Source organism: Aspergillus wentii (assembly GCF_001890725.1).
Source record: "Aspergillus wentii DTO 134E9 unplaced genomic scaffold ASPWEscaffold_2, whole genome shotgun sequence".
Classification (NCBI taxonomy): Eukaryota; Fungi; Ascomycota; class Eurotiomycetes; order Eurotiales; family Aspergillaceae; genus Aspergillus; species Aspergillus wentii.
Window position 1 is genome coordinate 3,041,384 of NW_024467833.1, and position 14,888 is coordinate 3,056,271.

Below are 14,888 nucleotides of genomic sequence, written 5' to 3' on the forward strand. Positions count from 1 at the left end.
GATATTACAACAATGAGTCCAGGATTATTTGAACCACTGTTCCTCTGCTTCTATTGATCTGTTATTATTTCAAATAATCCTTGTTTTTCTTTCATGTGTCGTTGAACAGCCATCTATCTTATTGTGGTTGTTATCCGTGATCCGAACTATATAATATCGCCAATTTAACTTCTCCGCTCATCATGCCTGGCGAGGTTATCGATCGGCCCAACCCTGAGGCTGAGCCATCGAATCTTCCTGATCTGCTTGATCAGTTGCAGGTCAAGGTAGAGCACAAGGCTTTGGATCAGGCGGCTTGTGATGCGTTGTATAAATTTCGCAGGGCGGCGTCGTACATTGCTGCGGGTGAGTCCACCGGCCTTGGAAACATTTATTTAAATACTGACCAGTCAGCGATGATTTTCTTGCAGGACAATGTGTATCTGAAGCGCGACTTGAAGCATGACGATATCAAGCCCAGATTACTCGGTAAGCATCATACCGCTGGTCATGTCATATTCGCATACTCATAAGCACAGGCCACTGGGGAACATGTCCCGGACTGATTCTGGTCTATTCCCATCTGAATTATTTAATCCGGACGCAGAACCTCAACATGCTCTACGTTGTTGGTCCCGGACACGGTGCCCCTGCCATTCTGGCTTCCTTGTGGCTGGAAGGATCCCTGGAGAGATTCTATCCGCATTATGCCCGGAGTGCCGACGGGCTTCATCGGTTGATTTCGACTTTTAGTACTACGGCGGGATTGCCGAGGTTGGTTTATTCTAGTGAACTGAATAGGTGAAGCAGAGCTGACGGATTAGTCATATCAATGCTGAGACCCCCGGTGCTATCCATGAAGGTGGAGAGTTGGGATATGCTTTGGCAGTGTCGTTTGGTGCTGTCATGGATAATCCTGACTTGATTGTCACTTGTGTGGTTGGCGATGGTGAAGCCGAGACTGGACCAACTGCCACGTAAGTCATGTCTTTTTCTACATACTACTCCTTTCTGACGAATCCAGGTCCTGGCACGGAATCAAGTATATCGACCCAGCGGAATCCGGAGCCGTCCTGCCAATTCTCCATGTAAACGGGTTCAAGATCAGCGAGCGAACCATTTTTGGCTGCATGGATAACAGGGAACTTACTGCGCTCTTTACTGGGTACGGATACCAGGTTCGCATCGTCGAAGACCTTCGCGATATCGATACAGACCTCCACAACTCCATGGCCTGGGCTGTGGCAGAGATCCAGAGAATTCAAAAAGCCGCTCGTTCTGGCAAGCCTGTCATGAAGCCCAGATGGCCGATGATTATCTTGCGGACGCCAAAGGTAGGAGCGCCCAGTCTTCGAGTTGATGACTATAACTAACATGCATAGGGATGGTCTGGACCCAAGCAGCTCCACGGACAGTTCATCGAAGGCTCGTTCCATTCACACCAAGTCCCTCTCCCCAAGGCCAAGTCGGACAAGGAAGAGCTCCGGGCTCTCCAAGACTGGTTGGCATCATACGAACCAGACAATCTTTTCACAGAATCCGGAGATGTCATTGACCAAGTCAAATCGGTGATCCCCTTGGATGACGAGAAAAAGCTTGGTCAACGCTTCGAAGCGTACAAAGGCTATGTCCCTCCTAAACTACCCGACTGGAAACAGTTTTGTGTCAAAAAGGGCGAGCAGGAGAGTGCGATGAAGGCTATTGGAAAACTGATCGACCAGTTTTTCGTAGATAATCCCCACTCTGTCCGTCTGTTCTCGCCGGATGAATTGGAAAGTAACAAGCTGGATGCTGCGCTCTCGCATACTGGCAGGAATTTCCAATGGGATCAGTTCTCCAATGCTAAAGGAGGCCGTGTCATTGAGGTTTTGAGTGAACATATGTGCCAGGGTTTCATCCAAGGCTATACCTTGACTGGCCGGGTGGGTATTTTCCCTTCGTATGAAAGTTTCCTTGGAATTGTCCACACCATGATGGTGCAATATGCCAAGTTCATGAAAATGGTATGGTTTTTCTTACCCAACCCACACTGCAGTGTTGACAAAACTAGGCCCAAGAAACAAAATGGCACGATGATGTCAGTAGTATCAACTACATCGAAACCAGCACATGGACCCGACAGGAGCACAACGGATTCTCCCACCAGAACCCCTCTTTCATCGGTTCGGTCCTCAAGTTGAAGCCGACGGCAGCCCGCGTGTACCTGCCACCTGATGCCAACACGTTCCTGACGACGGTGCATCACTGTCTGAAATCGAGAAACTACATCAACCTCATGGTAGGCTCGAAGCAACCGACCCCGGTGTACCTCACACCCGAAGAAGCAGAGAACCACTGCCGCGCAGGTGCCTCTGTCTGGCGCTTCTGTAGTACAGACGGCGGTCTCGACCCAGACGTGGTCTTGGTGGGTATCGGTGTCGAGGTGATGTTTGAAGTCATCTATGCAGCGGCGCTTCTGCGCAAACGCGCCCCTGAACTTCGCGTGCGGGTCATCAACGTGACGGACCTGATGATCCTTGAAAATGCAGGAGCCCACCCACATGCCCTGTCGACGGATGCGTTTGACGACCTGTTCACTAGCGACAAGCCTATCCACTTCAACTACCACGGCTATTCGACCGAGCTGGAAGGCTTGCTTTTCGGACGCCCTCGCTTGGATCGCGCGACAATCCAGGGATACATGGAAGAAGGTAGCACCACGACGCCTTTTGATATGATGTTGGTCAACCGGGTGTCACGATTCCACGTCGCACAGGCGGCTATCCGTGGAGCGGCCAAGCGGAACGAGCTGGTTAAGATTCGCCATCAGGAGTTGTATTCCGAATTGAGCCATGATATTGTCGAGACGCGGAAGTATATTCTCGCGAACCGAAAGGGTGAGTACTGCTGTTTCCCGTGATCGTTTCCGATGCTAATGCTGTCACAGATCCGGATGATATGTATGAGATGCCGAAATTCAATTAGCTTCCATGCAGCGGATGACATGAGTGATGGAAACGTATTAATAGTCTCGTTTTTAATTAATGAATGGATGTTTTCAACCAGTTTCCTTTTACCCTAGGGTTCTCACATCAGACCCAGCTTCCATGTAGGGACCGGATCGTTCTAGAAACGGCAGCTTGCAAATTAGGCACAAGGATGATGCTGGGTTGTAATGCAGAGCTTGGCTTCACGGTGCCTTGCTGTTGACTTTGACTTGATGAAGCGATGTGTAGAGTCAGAGATGCAGACGCGATGGAAAATGGGGAAGACAAGTAGGATGCCATATAACCTGAGGCATCAACACTAGACTAATTCGGAAACCCCCGAATGGCATGCATTATTTTCCGATTTTATGGAGATATTTTATCATTTTTGACGTGCATTTAACGACAGTAAAAATTAACATCGTTTAGCTGGAAGCCTCGAATGCATATTTATATCCATGATGACTGTGATGTATATCAATGCCAATATCACCGATGGCGTGGATTGTAGCAGTAGTGGCGATCAGGGTGTACTCCGTAGATCAGATCTGGACCTCATTATCAACAATTCATGATGATAATTCGTTTACTCCGTTATGTGTGATGGAGTGCAGAGTAGAATAGAGTATCTCATAGATAAATATGATCTATCACCATCTTAGGTACTTGTATGCTCATGTGAAGCTGAAGTGAAGTTATCCAAGATCATTGCCCCACGCTAAACCCAAACAGGCGAACCTTGCGACACAATTTTGGCCTCAGGAACGACAATCTCCAACGCAATTGAAACGAGATCCATTTTTGAGATTCTACCAATGGGCTCTTATTGGCTGGATATTCAGAAGCAGCAACGGTTGTCTCCGCCGGTTCCCGATCAGCCCGCCTGGATCAATTTTTTGTCTTCGCTTCCAGGAGGGATGGATATACTCGGTGGGCTGTTATATGGACGGCGACTGCAGCCTCTTGTCGCTCTTTTCTCTTTCTTTCTTTTTTCTCTTTTTCCTCTCTCTTCTTGGCTTCTTGGTTCTGTTTAAATAATCATCCTGATTTGCTTGGAATCCTCTTGGGCTCTTTGGGTTTAACGGTCTTTTTATTTGCCCTCAAAATAACCCATTTATGAGCCCAACCCACTCTTTTGGTCATTCCCAGATCCTCACATCTCGGTCTTCCCTGTTCTTGGTGTCTGCCTTGTGGAGGCCATTTCGCTCTTTAAATCATCTGTCTTTAATTTAACTCTTTAACCTACTCTCCTTGCTCTGCTCAATCTCTCCTTCATCACTCACTCACTGTGCTATCAACCAACTACCTCTTTCCCAAGCAACCTTAACAACCACCACCATGTCGAATACAAATACAGGGTCCGAGCAGGATCTCCAGGAGATGCTCAAAACCGGCTGTCACCCTTTTATCAATGGGCTGCATACCTCGTACGGATACGTCCCGTCGCTGGCGGCTGGTATCGTCTTCTGCGTGCTTTTCGGCCTCTCCATGCTCGTCCATCTCGTCCAAATGGTCTGGAAAAAGCAGTGGTGGTGCTGTGTTTTTAGCATCGGGTGTATGGGTATGTACTCTTCATCTCATCTTGTCCTATTCATATCGAGTACACAAAACTAACTATATCAATAGTGGAAGTACTAGGCTGGGCGGCCCGTACGTGGTCAGCAGAGTGTCCGTACAACGCGAATGCCTTCCTCATGCAGATTTCCACCTTGATCATCGGTATGAACCTCATCACATCCTCAGGTATCTCAGAAACTAAACAAGACAAGCCCCCACCTTCTTCACAGCCGGCATCTACGTCCTCCTGGGCCGCTTCATCCAAATCCTCGGCCGGGAATCCTCCTGCCTCAGCCCCAACCTCTACCTCTGGATCTTCTGCACCTGCGATGTCATCTCCCTCGTCGTCCAAGCCATCGGCGGTGGTATCGCCTCCGTCGCAGCAAACGCAGTCGACGGCGACACCGCGCCCGGAACCCACATCATGGTCGCCGGTATCGTCTTCCAGCTGGCCTCGATTACCGTATTTGTTCTGTGCGCGGCGGATTTCGTCCGTCGCACGCTTCGTCGCCGTCTCTTGCAGTCGTTGACGGGGACCGTTGTTCCGCTGCTGGGTGCGATGGTCTTCTCTGTGCTGTGTATCTATGTGCGGTCGATTTACCGAACTATCGAGTTGTCCGAGGGCTGGTCGGGTTATCTGATTACTACCGAGCGTTATTTTATTGCGTTGGACGGTGCTATGATGGTTGCCGCGGTGGTTGTCTTCAATGTTTTCCACCCTGGATGGTTGCTACCCAATGAGAAGAACTTGAACTTCCAGCGTGAGATCCCCTCGGCGGATGGTATGGAGATGGGTCGGTAATGTGTGTGCATCCTGACTATATCGCATATATGGCTTTATGTCTTGTCTTTTCTTTGTGTAAGATACCTCCAGCATTTTAGACTTGTTTGATTATAGTATACCTAATTTGCAATTCATTTCATCAATCTCAAGCACTTAGTACTAACTATTAATATGAAAGCTGAAATAAAGTCACAGAAGAAATTAATCAATACCAAAGCTCAATTACTCGAACACCAACTCGGAAACGCCAGAAACAAGCCAATCACCTTAACATCCATTTTTGCTATGCCGAACACCACGCATCTCCAACCCACGAGAATCAAAAGCTCAGAGTATTCCATGGCCATGGAAATTCAATCTTGTCAACGATTTTCCTTGTCTTCTGCCAATCAGTCACGATCATACACCATCAACAGCCTCGATCCATCCGAATGTGGCTCCAGTAATCAAGATTGCAGCAGCCCACATAAGACCCAACCGCGACGCACCCACGAAATCAACACCCTGCATCGTTCCGGCAACCTGAACAATAGTGTTGAGGTGCACCAGACTAGCCAGGTTGAAAGTCCGCGACAGCAGCACCCTTGACTTTCGCGACAATGATCCCCATGTCCTACGGTAGATAGCACAAGCAAGATACTCGCCATGTCGGTCCGCAGGCGACTCCTCAGGCTTGGTCTCAGGGATATTGGCCGCACCAGTGGAGCTCACGAACAAATAGTCTCGCGCCGCCCAGCCGGCAGGGAGAAGAGTCAAGAAGAGAACTGGTAGACCTGCGGGACCCGCATGGGCCACGCTGATATCTGGGATGTTTTCAAAATGCACCACGAGCCAGGCCGGCAGCCAGGTTGCATAGCTGGAGTACAGCACAACAGCGAAAATGGAAGTTGCCGCAACCGTGGTATAGATCGTGGTGGCGCGGTCGTCGAGGATGCTGCGGTTCGAGACTGTACCGGAAGGTGCATGAGAAAGATCGTGGACGGAGGTAGGCTGACGAAGAAGTACAAATGGAGCCGTGGTCGAAAAGAGGGTAATTGCATACGCAACCAAAATGGTTGTTGGTCGGATGCCGTAAAAGGAGGAGAGGAGGGAATAGGTGGGGAGATGAGTGAGGAAGAGGAAGGAAAACACGTCTCGCCCTGCCATTAAATCAGCTTTTTCTATCATATTTCTTTGCTGAGTTAATAGAGAACTCACCGTCAAAACCTAAAGTCCATGCTAGTCCAATTTCAATCGCCTTCCAGCCTATCAACCCTCCAACTTCCCACCATGCGTCGAGATGCTTGCTCACCCCGCCCAACTCACCCAGGGTGATTCCAGAAGTAAGGCTGAAAAGCGTCGAGCTCAGGGTCAAACTGATGAAGACGACGAGAAGATATCTCACAAAAGAGGGAATGCGCGCCAATCGTGAGGCCCGCACCTGCGGGGGTGTGGTCGGTTGTACCTCCGCAGAGGGTTTATCAGATTGCGAAGCTGCTGTCGCGCCGTTCTTCTTGCGAGGCATAGTTACAATGTTTCGTATTCTCTGAAGAGTAAAGTTTCACGGAAGCCTTTGACGAAAGAAAATAAAGCTGTTTGGCGTTGGTTAGGAAGGATCAAGAAAAAGTTGGAGGAGAAAAGACTCCAGGAAGGCGTGCGAGCGGTGAGCATGTGATGATGTCACTCGTGTGTCGCCTTGACTCCGACGTAGCCGGATTTTGATGCTGAACAAAAGGCCTTGGAAGTGGAACTCCATGATTTTGTATGGTGATGATGATGTAGATGTCTCGAATGTTATTTATTGGTCTATTTATGTGTAATATAAGCAGTGAACCACCCAGATCCAAGATTGATAGTACAAACAGTATACAGATATCAAAACAGCCAGAGATATATAGACAAGTATATCTTTTACGAACCAGCTTCCTCATAGCTGATTCAATCGTCTTTCTCATCTCCATTCTCCTGCTCCATCACGGAGAACTCAATAGTACCATTCTCACGGCCCCTGGGGTCTTGCAGAGCGATCTTATACTTGCCCTGGTTCCAGAGATCCTTGATTGTAAGCTCGCGGGTACGGCCCAAGCTCTCAATGTCTCCGATACGCTCAAGAGTACCCTCGAGATGCTTGTCGAAGCCAGGGATTTTACAGATTTCTCGAAATGCATTCTGCATAGGCACAGAATCTGCTCGGACCATCGCACGAGAGTCAATGGTAAAGATGTTCTCGTGATCGTAAGATTGAATAAAGTCGGCTCTTGTCATGATCTCTCGGGCTTTGTGGAGAGGGATCTGTGGGAGTATATGGCCTCTCTCCGGATGAAAGATTTCCATCTCGTCCTCAAGATCCACGAGGGCCTTGGCCAGGACCATTGCAGCGGACTATCGTCATGTTAATATAAAATAGGGACTAATACTTTTGCATGGTATGCTTACAGAATACTTTTGCTCATCCATCACATCGTCATCCATCTCAGGCCCAAGAATCCAACACTTGTTCAAAAACCATGTCTTTTCGGCCTGGCAGATAGTGTCGCAGAGATTTAAACAATTTTCGGCTTTGGCGACTCTATTCAGGTAAGACAACCGCCCGCCCACTTTTTTGTAGATTTCATCGAGGATATCAGATGAGAGCTCCTCGTTGAAATACTGCTGACGGTAGTTTCTCAGGGCTGCGATCGCCTTGTCCTTGGGAAGATCTGTGACAGGAATGACTTCCATTCTTGTCGCGTACCGCTTCAAACGTTCGTATACCCAGTAATCGTCGCTGTTCAGGACTGAAGTTGAGACCAAGTCAGTGATTCCATATAACAGACGAGTCCGGTGCCATTGACAGCGGAATGTCAAAGCTTACCTGTTGTCACCAAACCGCTAGCTGCCCACTGCTCTGCTCGTTGCTGAATCATTTCAAGAAGATCCTGGCCGTCATGGTCGTCTCTGACCAAGTGTGTGCTGTTCATGATCAGCACCAACGGCGATTTGCCGCTGCGTCTTCTGTTCAGAGCAACCTTCTCCAGCTTGTTGAAGGCACGTTCAATATCTAAAAGAGGAGTGGTATCCCGAGGACCCCGGATGCTGAAGAGACTGCCAATATAACTGTACAGTTCGGTTAGAATATCTGTGTAATGTCAGAGGGGGAGTACCTACTCTTCGTGAAATTCAAAATCCAAAGCCTTGCCCAGTCTGATCCGGAAAATCTCGAGATCAGCGTGTGCTTCAAACATGGCAATTCCTTCTCCGTTGATCTTGCGCATGGCTTCAAGAAGCATGGAGGTCTTTCCGGTGCCCTTTTCGCCAACCATCAGGTAGTAATGACCGGCGACTTGTCCTGAAATGATACGGTCGATCCTGGCTTGCTCATCGCGAGTGACCCAATGCTCGTGGTGGTGGTACTGGTGTTTGCCAGCCTCCACACCAGCCAGCTCTAGTGCTGGATCGCCAGGGGTGAAGGCATTTTCCATTTTATCCAATATCAGCCATTTGTAGTACCGATGGTACGAGTACCCAGCTGCACTGTTATTTTGTCAGCATGGTCCATCAATTCGCTACATATAACCCTACCCTAGAATTACAATCGAAGCAAAGGTGGTGGCAGCGGATTCAAACATCTTCAAGACGGTGGATTTCAGACTGTGCTCTGACTCGCCTTGACCCCTACCCTCATCTCCGCCATTCTGATCCGTTGGATCGGGAGAAGCCTGGGGAGATGGATCCTGCGAGAAGAAACGCGAGGGTTGATAAGGATAACGATATTGGGGAATGGCCCGATTGATTCTGGCTTGCCGGGATAATCCCAGTCGCGCATATGAGACGAGGGATCGCTGAAGATTTCGATTCAGCGGCATTTTTGTTTCTTTTTTTGATGATCCTCTATCCACCAAAATGCAAACAAGAAATCAAGAAGAATCAGATGAAATGAGTGGCTAGTGAAGAAATAAATGAATGGATGGAGTGGGTGGCTCCAGGGCTGATGTAGCGGTGGAGGGTGACGCGGTGGCTGTGTCGACCGATATAGGAATAGAAAAAGAAACAGATCACACTAAGGATAAAATGTCTAGTACAATTGTGAAAACGAGTGTGGAAAAGAAAAATTGGACTGAAAAGAAAGACTGAGAAAAAAGTCGGTGGACAGCTGGACAGTGAGGTGGATGAGAGACGATGTATCTGGCTGTTGTTGGTTGGTTTCTTTGCGGCCCCAGATCTCAGGACGCGTAGATCGGCTTGGCGATGGAAGAAGAAGATGAAGCAATGAAACGGTGATGGTTACAGGGGTGTCAGCAGCCAAGTTGTGCTTAAGATGATGCTGATGCTGTGCTAGTTTAATGTATGCCAATATTATATAGAGTATGTAGAGTAGAGTAGATGCTATGATTGAGATGGCAATATATCAAGGAGTGGTTGCACTGGTCGAATGCTATTAGGTAAAACAGTTGGAGAATGAAGAAAGAATTGAAGAACAATTGACAAATGGCTTGTTTATAATTGACAATTCTTCTATCCGAATACTCCATAGTCCATAGAGGCTATTATCTGTAGATCTGGATAGCTTGTGGCTTGTGCCTTGAGGATAGCATAGTACAGCCCTGCCATACTCGACAGTACGACAAATACTACAACAATCTTTCTATCTGCTAACCTGCTAACCTGCTAATATGTTATAATAAAAAATGATAATAAAACAACAACTCATCTCTTCCATACCACCGAGTCATCGACACCCTGTCGCTGCATCTGTGTGGAGAAATCTCTTCCAACCCGCTGGCAAAATGCCGCCCGAGCACTTCCGAGGGTATTCCGCGGCCGCGAAATTTTCTCTTCTTTGCCCGGCTTCCCCGTGTACTTTCTCCAGCTTCACTTTCTGCCCTCCTCAATCTCCCATCTTCTCTTCATCCTATTCTTAATTGTCTTTTGGCTTTGATCACAGTCTGGGGTACGGGGTTTGTTTTTGTTTCGTCAATTGCCCTCGTCCTTGTATCATATTTTCTTCCTTTCCTTTCTCACCCCACGGTGTCTTCTTATTTTATTTTACTTTTTTCTCCGTTGGATTCTCCGGACAAAGCTGTCGTGAGGCAGCTCTTCTCCACTTTGTCGTCTTTTTAATCCTTCCTTTATAACTTTCACTTCCGATATAATGGCGCAAACCAATGGGGATTTGGAGCACTCGAAAGGTCCGTTGTTGCTTTGCTGTTCTTCTTGTTTTTCCGTGTCGTCACTTGCTCGTGTGGCCCTGGGGTCTCGGGAAACCAACCATCCACGAACGAAAGGAACCCAATGCTAATTAGAGCAGAGACTCCTCAAGAACAGGTTGCGAATGGAACTCACCCCGAGGGTGAGCTCGAAGAGGAAGCCAATGGAGGTATGTCGAGGTCATCCAGTTTTGTGTGTTGTGGGCTGAACTGATGTGAAACCATCAAGGTCTCTTCCAGATCACCGTCAAGCTTCCTCACGAGCCTAAAAAGATCCAAGTGATGGTGGGTAATATTCTATGGACACAAACGACAACATAAATCTTTGATTTTAATTGTTCTTCGCATGATTAGGTGTCGAGTCAAGAGCAAGTCCAGGATGTTCGCCAATCTATTGTCGAGCTTCCCGGTACCTTCCAATACACTTGCTTCCACTTGGAGTTCAATGGTAGCCGCATCAATGACTTCGTTGAGCTGTCCGAGGTTCCAGACTTGAAGGCAGACTCGGAAATTGTTCTCGTCGAGGACCCTTACACCGAGAAGGAGGCCCGCATGCATGTGGTCCGAATGAGGGAGTTGCTCGGTGCCGCCGGCGACCGAGTTGACAACCTCTACGGTATCAGCTCAGGCTTGTCCCTGCACGATGCCCTCGCTGCGGAAGCCGCTGCTGGTGAGGGTGGCTCGGACAAGGAGCACTCGCTGTCGAAATATGAGATTGCTGGCTCCTCATCTCTGCAGACCATCCTTCCCAAAGCAGAGGCTCCTCTTCCTAAGACCGTCAAGTCTATCTCGTTATCCCCATGGAACCCCGCTCCCTACCACCTCCGACAGAAGGGTCACTTGCTGTACCTCCAAGTCACTACCAACGAAGGCGAGCACTTCCAGATCACCTCGCACGTCTCCGGTTTCTACGTGAACAAGTGCTCGAATATGAAGTTCGACCCGTTCCCGAAGACCATTCCCAAGTGTGGTAGCGCTCACTCGCTGCTCACCTTGATCTCCAAATTGTCGCCCTCCTTCAACTCCGCATTCGAAGCCCTGCAGGAGTCCAACAACCAGAAAGACCTTCTGACCACCTTCCCCTTCCAGAACGCCATTCCTAACAGCCCGTGGCTGGTCTCCCCTCCTTCCACCAACGTCAATGCCCATCAGCCCGACATCACCCGTTCTCAGGAGAACTACCTGATCTCTGGCGTTGACAATGCGGAGACCCTGCGCGATTGGAACGAGGAATTCCAGACTACCCGCGAGCTGCCTCGCGAAACTGTTCAGGACCGTGTTTTCAGAGAGCGCTTGACCAATAAGCTGTTTGCTGATTACAACGAGGCTGCTGCCCGTGGTGCCGTCTTGGTCGCACGCGGTGAGGTCGCACCTCTGAACCCCACGGAGGACCGTGACGCTCAGATCTTCGTGTACAACAACATCTTCTACTCCTTCGGTGCCGATGGAGTCGGTACTTTCACTACCGAGGGTGGCGATGAGGCCGCTCGCGTGGCCGTCGGCAAGGACGTTCTGGGAATTAAGGCTGTGAACCAGCTGGATATCAACGGCCTGTTTACTCCCGGAACTGTTGTCGTCGACTACCTCGGCAAGCGTATCGTTGGCCAGAGTATCGTGCCCGGCATCTTCAAGCAGCGTGAGCCCGGTGAGCACCAAATCGACTACGGTGGTGTTGAAGGCAAGGAGGTGGTCGCAACCCACCCCGATTTCGCTCCCGTTTTCGAGAAGCTTTCCAAGGCCCTTCGCATCAAGAGCCACCCTGTCTGGGACAAGGATGGCAAGCGTCATGACCTCGAAGGTAGCGTTGAGACAAAGGGTCTGCTGGGTACCGATGGCCGTAAGTACGTTCTGGACCTGTACCGCGTGACTCCTCTCGATGTTATGTGGCAGGAGGAAGAAGGTAGCGATGTCTACCCTCACCGTATGTCGATCTTGAGACTGGAGCTTGTCGAGGCCTACTGGAGACACAAGATGAGCCAGTATGTCAAGACTGAGGTCGAGAGCCGCCGCGCCGCCAAGGCTGAGAAAGAGGCCGCTCAGGAGAAGACTGGCGATGCCGAATCGAAGGAGGAGGGCTCCGAAGAGAAGAAAGAAGAGGCCCAGGATCAGGAGCGTGTTGACATCTCCGGATTCCAGCTTTCCCTCAACCCCGATGTCTGCAGTGGCCAGGTTCCCCAGACCGATGAGGAGAAGGCACAGTGGGCCAGTGACGAGAAGGAAGTCCGTGAGACTTGTGACTTCTTGCGGTCCAAGGTTATGCCTGAACTGATTCAGGACCTCCATGATGGAGATGTTGGCTTCCCTATGGACGGCCAGTCTCTGAGCCAACTCCTGCACAAGCGCGGTATCAACATCCGTTACCTTGGTAAGCTGGCTCACCTGTCGAAGGAGAAGGGTGCTCGCCTTGCCGCACTGTCGACCATCGTGGTCCAGGAGATGATTGCTCGTTCCTTCAAGCACATTGCCAACCAGTACCTCCGCAACGTGCCTGCACCTTTTGTTTCGTCTGCTGTGTCTCACTTGCTGAACTGCTTGCTGGGTACCGATGTCAACTCGAGCCCCCGCGCAGAGATTGATGCTTCTTTGCGGAAGATCTACCCCGAGGGCGACTTCTCTTTCGAGAAGGTCACCCCTGCTACTCTCAGGGCCGAGATCGAGAAGCAGGTCACCATCAGATACCGCTTCACTTTGGAGTCCGAATGGTTCAACTCCCTGAGACATCTGCAGCTCCTCCGTGACATCTCTATCAAGCTTGGTCTTCAGTTGGGTGCCCGTGACTTTGCCTTCACCAAGGATCAGCTGCCCGCCAAGCCGCCAACTCCTGTGGCCAACGGCTCCGGCAACGAGGATGGAAAGAAGAAGGGCAACAAGAAGAAGGGTGGTGACAAGTCTCCAACCCGCGCTGCAGCTGAAGAGAAACCCAGCGTTTCTTTTGTTCCCGATGACATCCTCAACATTGTGCCTCTCGTCAAGGATGCTTCGCCCAGAAGCTCCCTTGCCGAGGAGGCCTTGGAAGCCGGACGGATCTCCCTCATGCAGAACCAGAAGCAGCTTGGTCAGGAACTCATCCTCGAGTCTTTGTCTCTGCACGAGCAGATCTATGGTATCCTGCACCCCGAGGTTGCCAAGCTCTACCACCAATTGTCCATGCTTTACTACCAGACCGACGAGAAGGAAGCCGCCGTGGAGCTGGCCCGTAAGGCTGTCATTGTCACTGAGCGCACTCTGGGTGTCGACTCGGCCGACACCATTCTGAGCTACCTTAACCTCAGTCTTTTCGAGCACGCCTCCGGCAACACCAAGACTGCTCTGGCCTACGTGAAACACGCGATGGATCTGTGGAAGGTCATCTATGGATCTAACCACCCCGATTCCATCACCACCATGAACAACGCCGCCGTGATGCTGCAGCACCTCAAGCAATACTCCGACTCCCGGAAGTGGTTTGAGGCTTCTCTCGTCATTTGCCAGGACCTCTTTGGCGAGCAGTCCATCAACACTGCGACCATCCTGTTCCAGCTCGCGCAGGCACTTGCTCTGGACCAGGACTCCAAGGCTGCCGTTGGCAAGATGCGTGAGGCTTACAACATCTTCCTCAGCCAGCTGGGACCCAACGACCGTAACACCAAGGAAGCCGAAACCTGGCTTGAACAGCTCACCCAGAACGCTGTCTCCATTGCGAAGCACGCCAAGGACATCCAGGCTCGCCGCCTGCGCCGTGTCAACATGAACCCTCGCGTGTCGTCCATTGGTACCAAGGTCCAACCCTCGGTCGGACAGGCTGTACCTGAGGCTTCTAGCGCCAAGGCGGGCTCCTCTCTGGACTCGCGAAACATCGATGAACTGCTGAAGTTCATCGAGGGCACTGACGCCAGCTCTTCGCGAACGAAGCAGAAGAAGCGCGCCGCGGCAAGCAACCCCAAACTCCGGGGCTCGAAGAAGTCTTCCGCCTAAGGGCTGATTAATGTTTGATGATATTCTTCTTTTAAAAAATGATTTGGTGGTGCTTTTCTTGGGTTCACTTTGTCTTAACAGTAAAATACTATATTCAGTCACGATTTATTCTGGGGATCGGTATGACCGGTGGGTGAGCGGGTCATCTGTACTGTACACATCTCTCTACTCCTTAGCCATTTGGCGCTTTTGACTCTTTATGTTGGCATTTATTGTTTATGGTGGGCAGTGCATAGCAAGGTCGGGTGATTTTTATTCGGAACTTAGGTATGCTCGGTGTACTATATATGACTGGCGGATATCTAGACATGCATCTATAATGAGACTATGCACTCCATGAACGAATAATTTTATTTAAAAATACTTTATCTTGTATCTAGTAGTAGAATGACGGCTTTATAAAAACGCTTGAAGTCGAGAATACCTTAATCCTCAATAGCATCAAGTCCAGTGCGGCGAAGACGCTTTACCGCTTTGGGCCAA

The 14,888-nt window shown here is 49.9% G+C and overlaps 5 protein-coding genes across 5 annotated transcripts; 3 read left to right on the plus strand and 2 right to left on the minus strand.

Moving 5' to 3' along the window:
• Positions 1 to 182: 182 nt before the first annotated feature.
• ASPWEDRAFT_169070 (putative phosphoketolase) lies at positions 183 to 2,943 on the plus strand (the record flags this gene model as incomplete). Its single annotated transcript, XM_040830393.1, has 8 exons — positions 183 to 345; positions 394 to 468; positions 519 to 753; positions 804 to 956; positions 1,004 to 1,313; positions 1,362 to 1,982; positions 2,030 to 2,855; positions 2,906 to 2,943. 8 exons carry the CDS (start codon positions 183 to 185, stop codon positions 2,941 to 2,943), a joined length of 2,421 nt encoding a protein of 806 aa, XP_040692888.1.
• Positions 2,944 to 4,325: 1,382 nt separating this feature from the next.
• On the plus strand, positions 4,326 to 5,304 carry ASPWEDRAFT_103051 (RTA1 domain-containing protein; the record flags this gene model as incomplete). Its single annotated transcript, XM_040827535.1, has 3 exons — positions 4,326 to 4,506; positions 4,572 to 4,664; positions 4,715 to 5,304. The coding sequence occupies 3 exons, from the start codon at positions 4,326 to 4,328 to the stop codon at positions 5,302 to 5,304; spliced, it is 864 nt and encodes a 287-aa protein (XP_040692889.1).
• Positions 5,305 to 5,358: 54 nt separating this feature from the next.
• ASPWEDRAFT_362213 (uncharacterized protein) lies at positions 5,359 to 6,918 on the minus strand. The gene is made up of 2 exons (XM_040834398.1): positions 6,484 to 6,918; positions 5,359 to 6,425 (listed from the first exon to the last, which is right to left on the minus strand). Exons 1-2 carry the CDS (start codon positions 6,788 to 6,790, stop codon positions 5,686 to 5,688), a joined length of 1,047 nt encoding a protein of 348 aa, XP_040692890.1. The 5' UTR covers positions 6,791 to 6,918; the 3' UTR covers positions 5,359 to 5,685.
• Positions 6,919 to 7,203: 285 nt separating this feature from the next.
• On the minus strand, positions 7,204 to 9,110 carry ASPWEDRAFT_49268 (ATP-binding protein; the record flags this gene model as incomplete). The annotated part of the gene is made up of 5 exons (XM_040837246.1): positions 7,204 to 7,647; positions 7,702 to 8,042; positions 8,120 to 8,361; positions 8,413 to 8,778; positions 8,827 to 9,110. The coding sequence occupies 5 exons, from the start codon at positions 9,108 to 9,110 to the stop codon at positions 7,204 to 7,206; spliced, it is 1,677 nt and encodes a 558-aa protein (XP_040692891.1).
• Positions 9,111 to 10,070: 960 nt separating this feature from the next.
• ASPWEDRAFT_36953 (translation initiation factor 3 subunit CLU1) lies at positions 10,071 to 14,704 on the plus strand. The gene is made up of 4 exons (XM_040834579.1): positions 10,071 to 10,433; positions 10,553 to 10,621; positions 10,681 to 10,736; positions 10,806 to 14,704. The coding sequence occupies exons 1-4, from the start codon at positions 10,397 to 10,399 to the stop codon at positions 14,403 to 14,405; spliced, it is 3,762 nt and encodes a 1,253-aa protein (XP_040692892.1). The 5' UTR covers positions 10,071 to 10,396; the 3' UTR covers positions 14,406 to 14,704.
• The last annotated feature ends 184 nt before the right edge of the window (positions 14,705 to 14,888 follow it).

What these genes read in the sequence shown, in the direction of transcription:
- ASPWEDRAFT_362213 (XM_040834398.1), bottom strand. Translation starts at nt 6,790, where the DNA reads ATGCCTCGCAAGAAGAACGGCGCGACAGCAGCTTCGCAATCTGATAAA. An exon ending in ATGGACTTTAGGTTTTGACG is followed by an intron (nt 6,426 to 6,483) that starts GTGAGTTCTCTA and finishes ATTTAATGGCAG; the next exon opens with GGCGAGACGTGTTTTCCTTC.
- ASPWEDRAFT_36953 (XM_040834579.1), top strand. Translation starts at nt 10,397, where the DNA reads ATGGCGCAAACCAATGGGGATTTGGAGCACTCGAAAG. An exon ending in GGATTTGGAGCACTCGAAAG is followed by an intron (nt 10,434 to 10,552) that starts GTCCGTTGTTGC and finishes TAATTAGAGCAG; the next exon opens with AGACTCCTCAAGAACAGGTT. An exon ending in CGAAGAGGAAGCCAATGGAG is followed by an intron (nt 10,622 to 10,680) that starts GTATGTCGAGGT and finishes GAAACCATCAAG; the next exon opens with GTCTCTTCCAGATCACCGTC.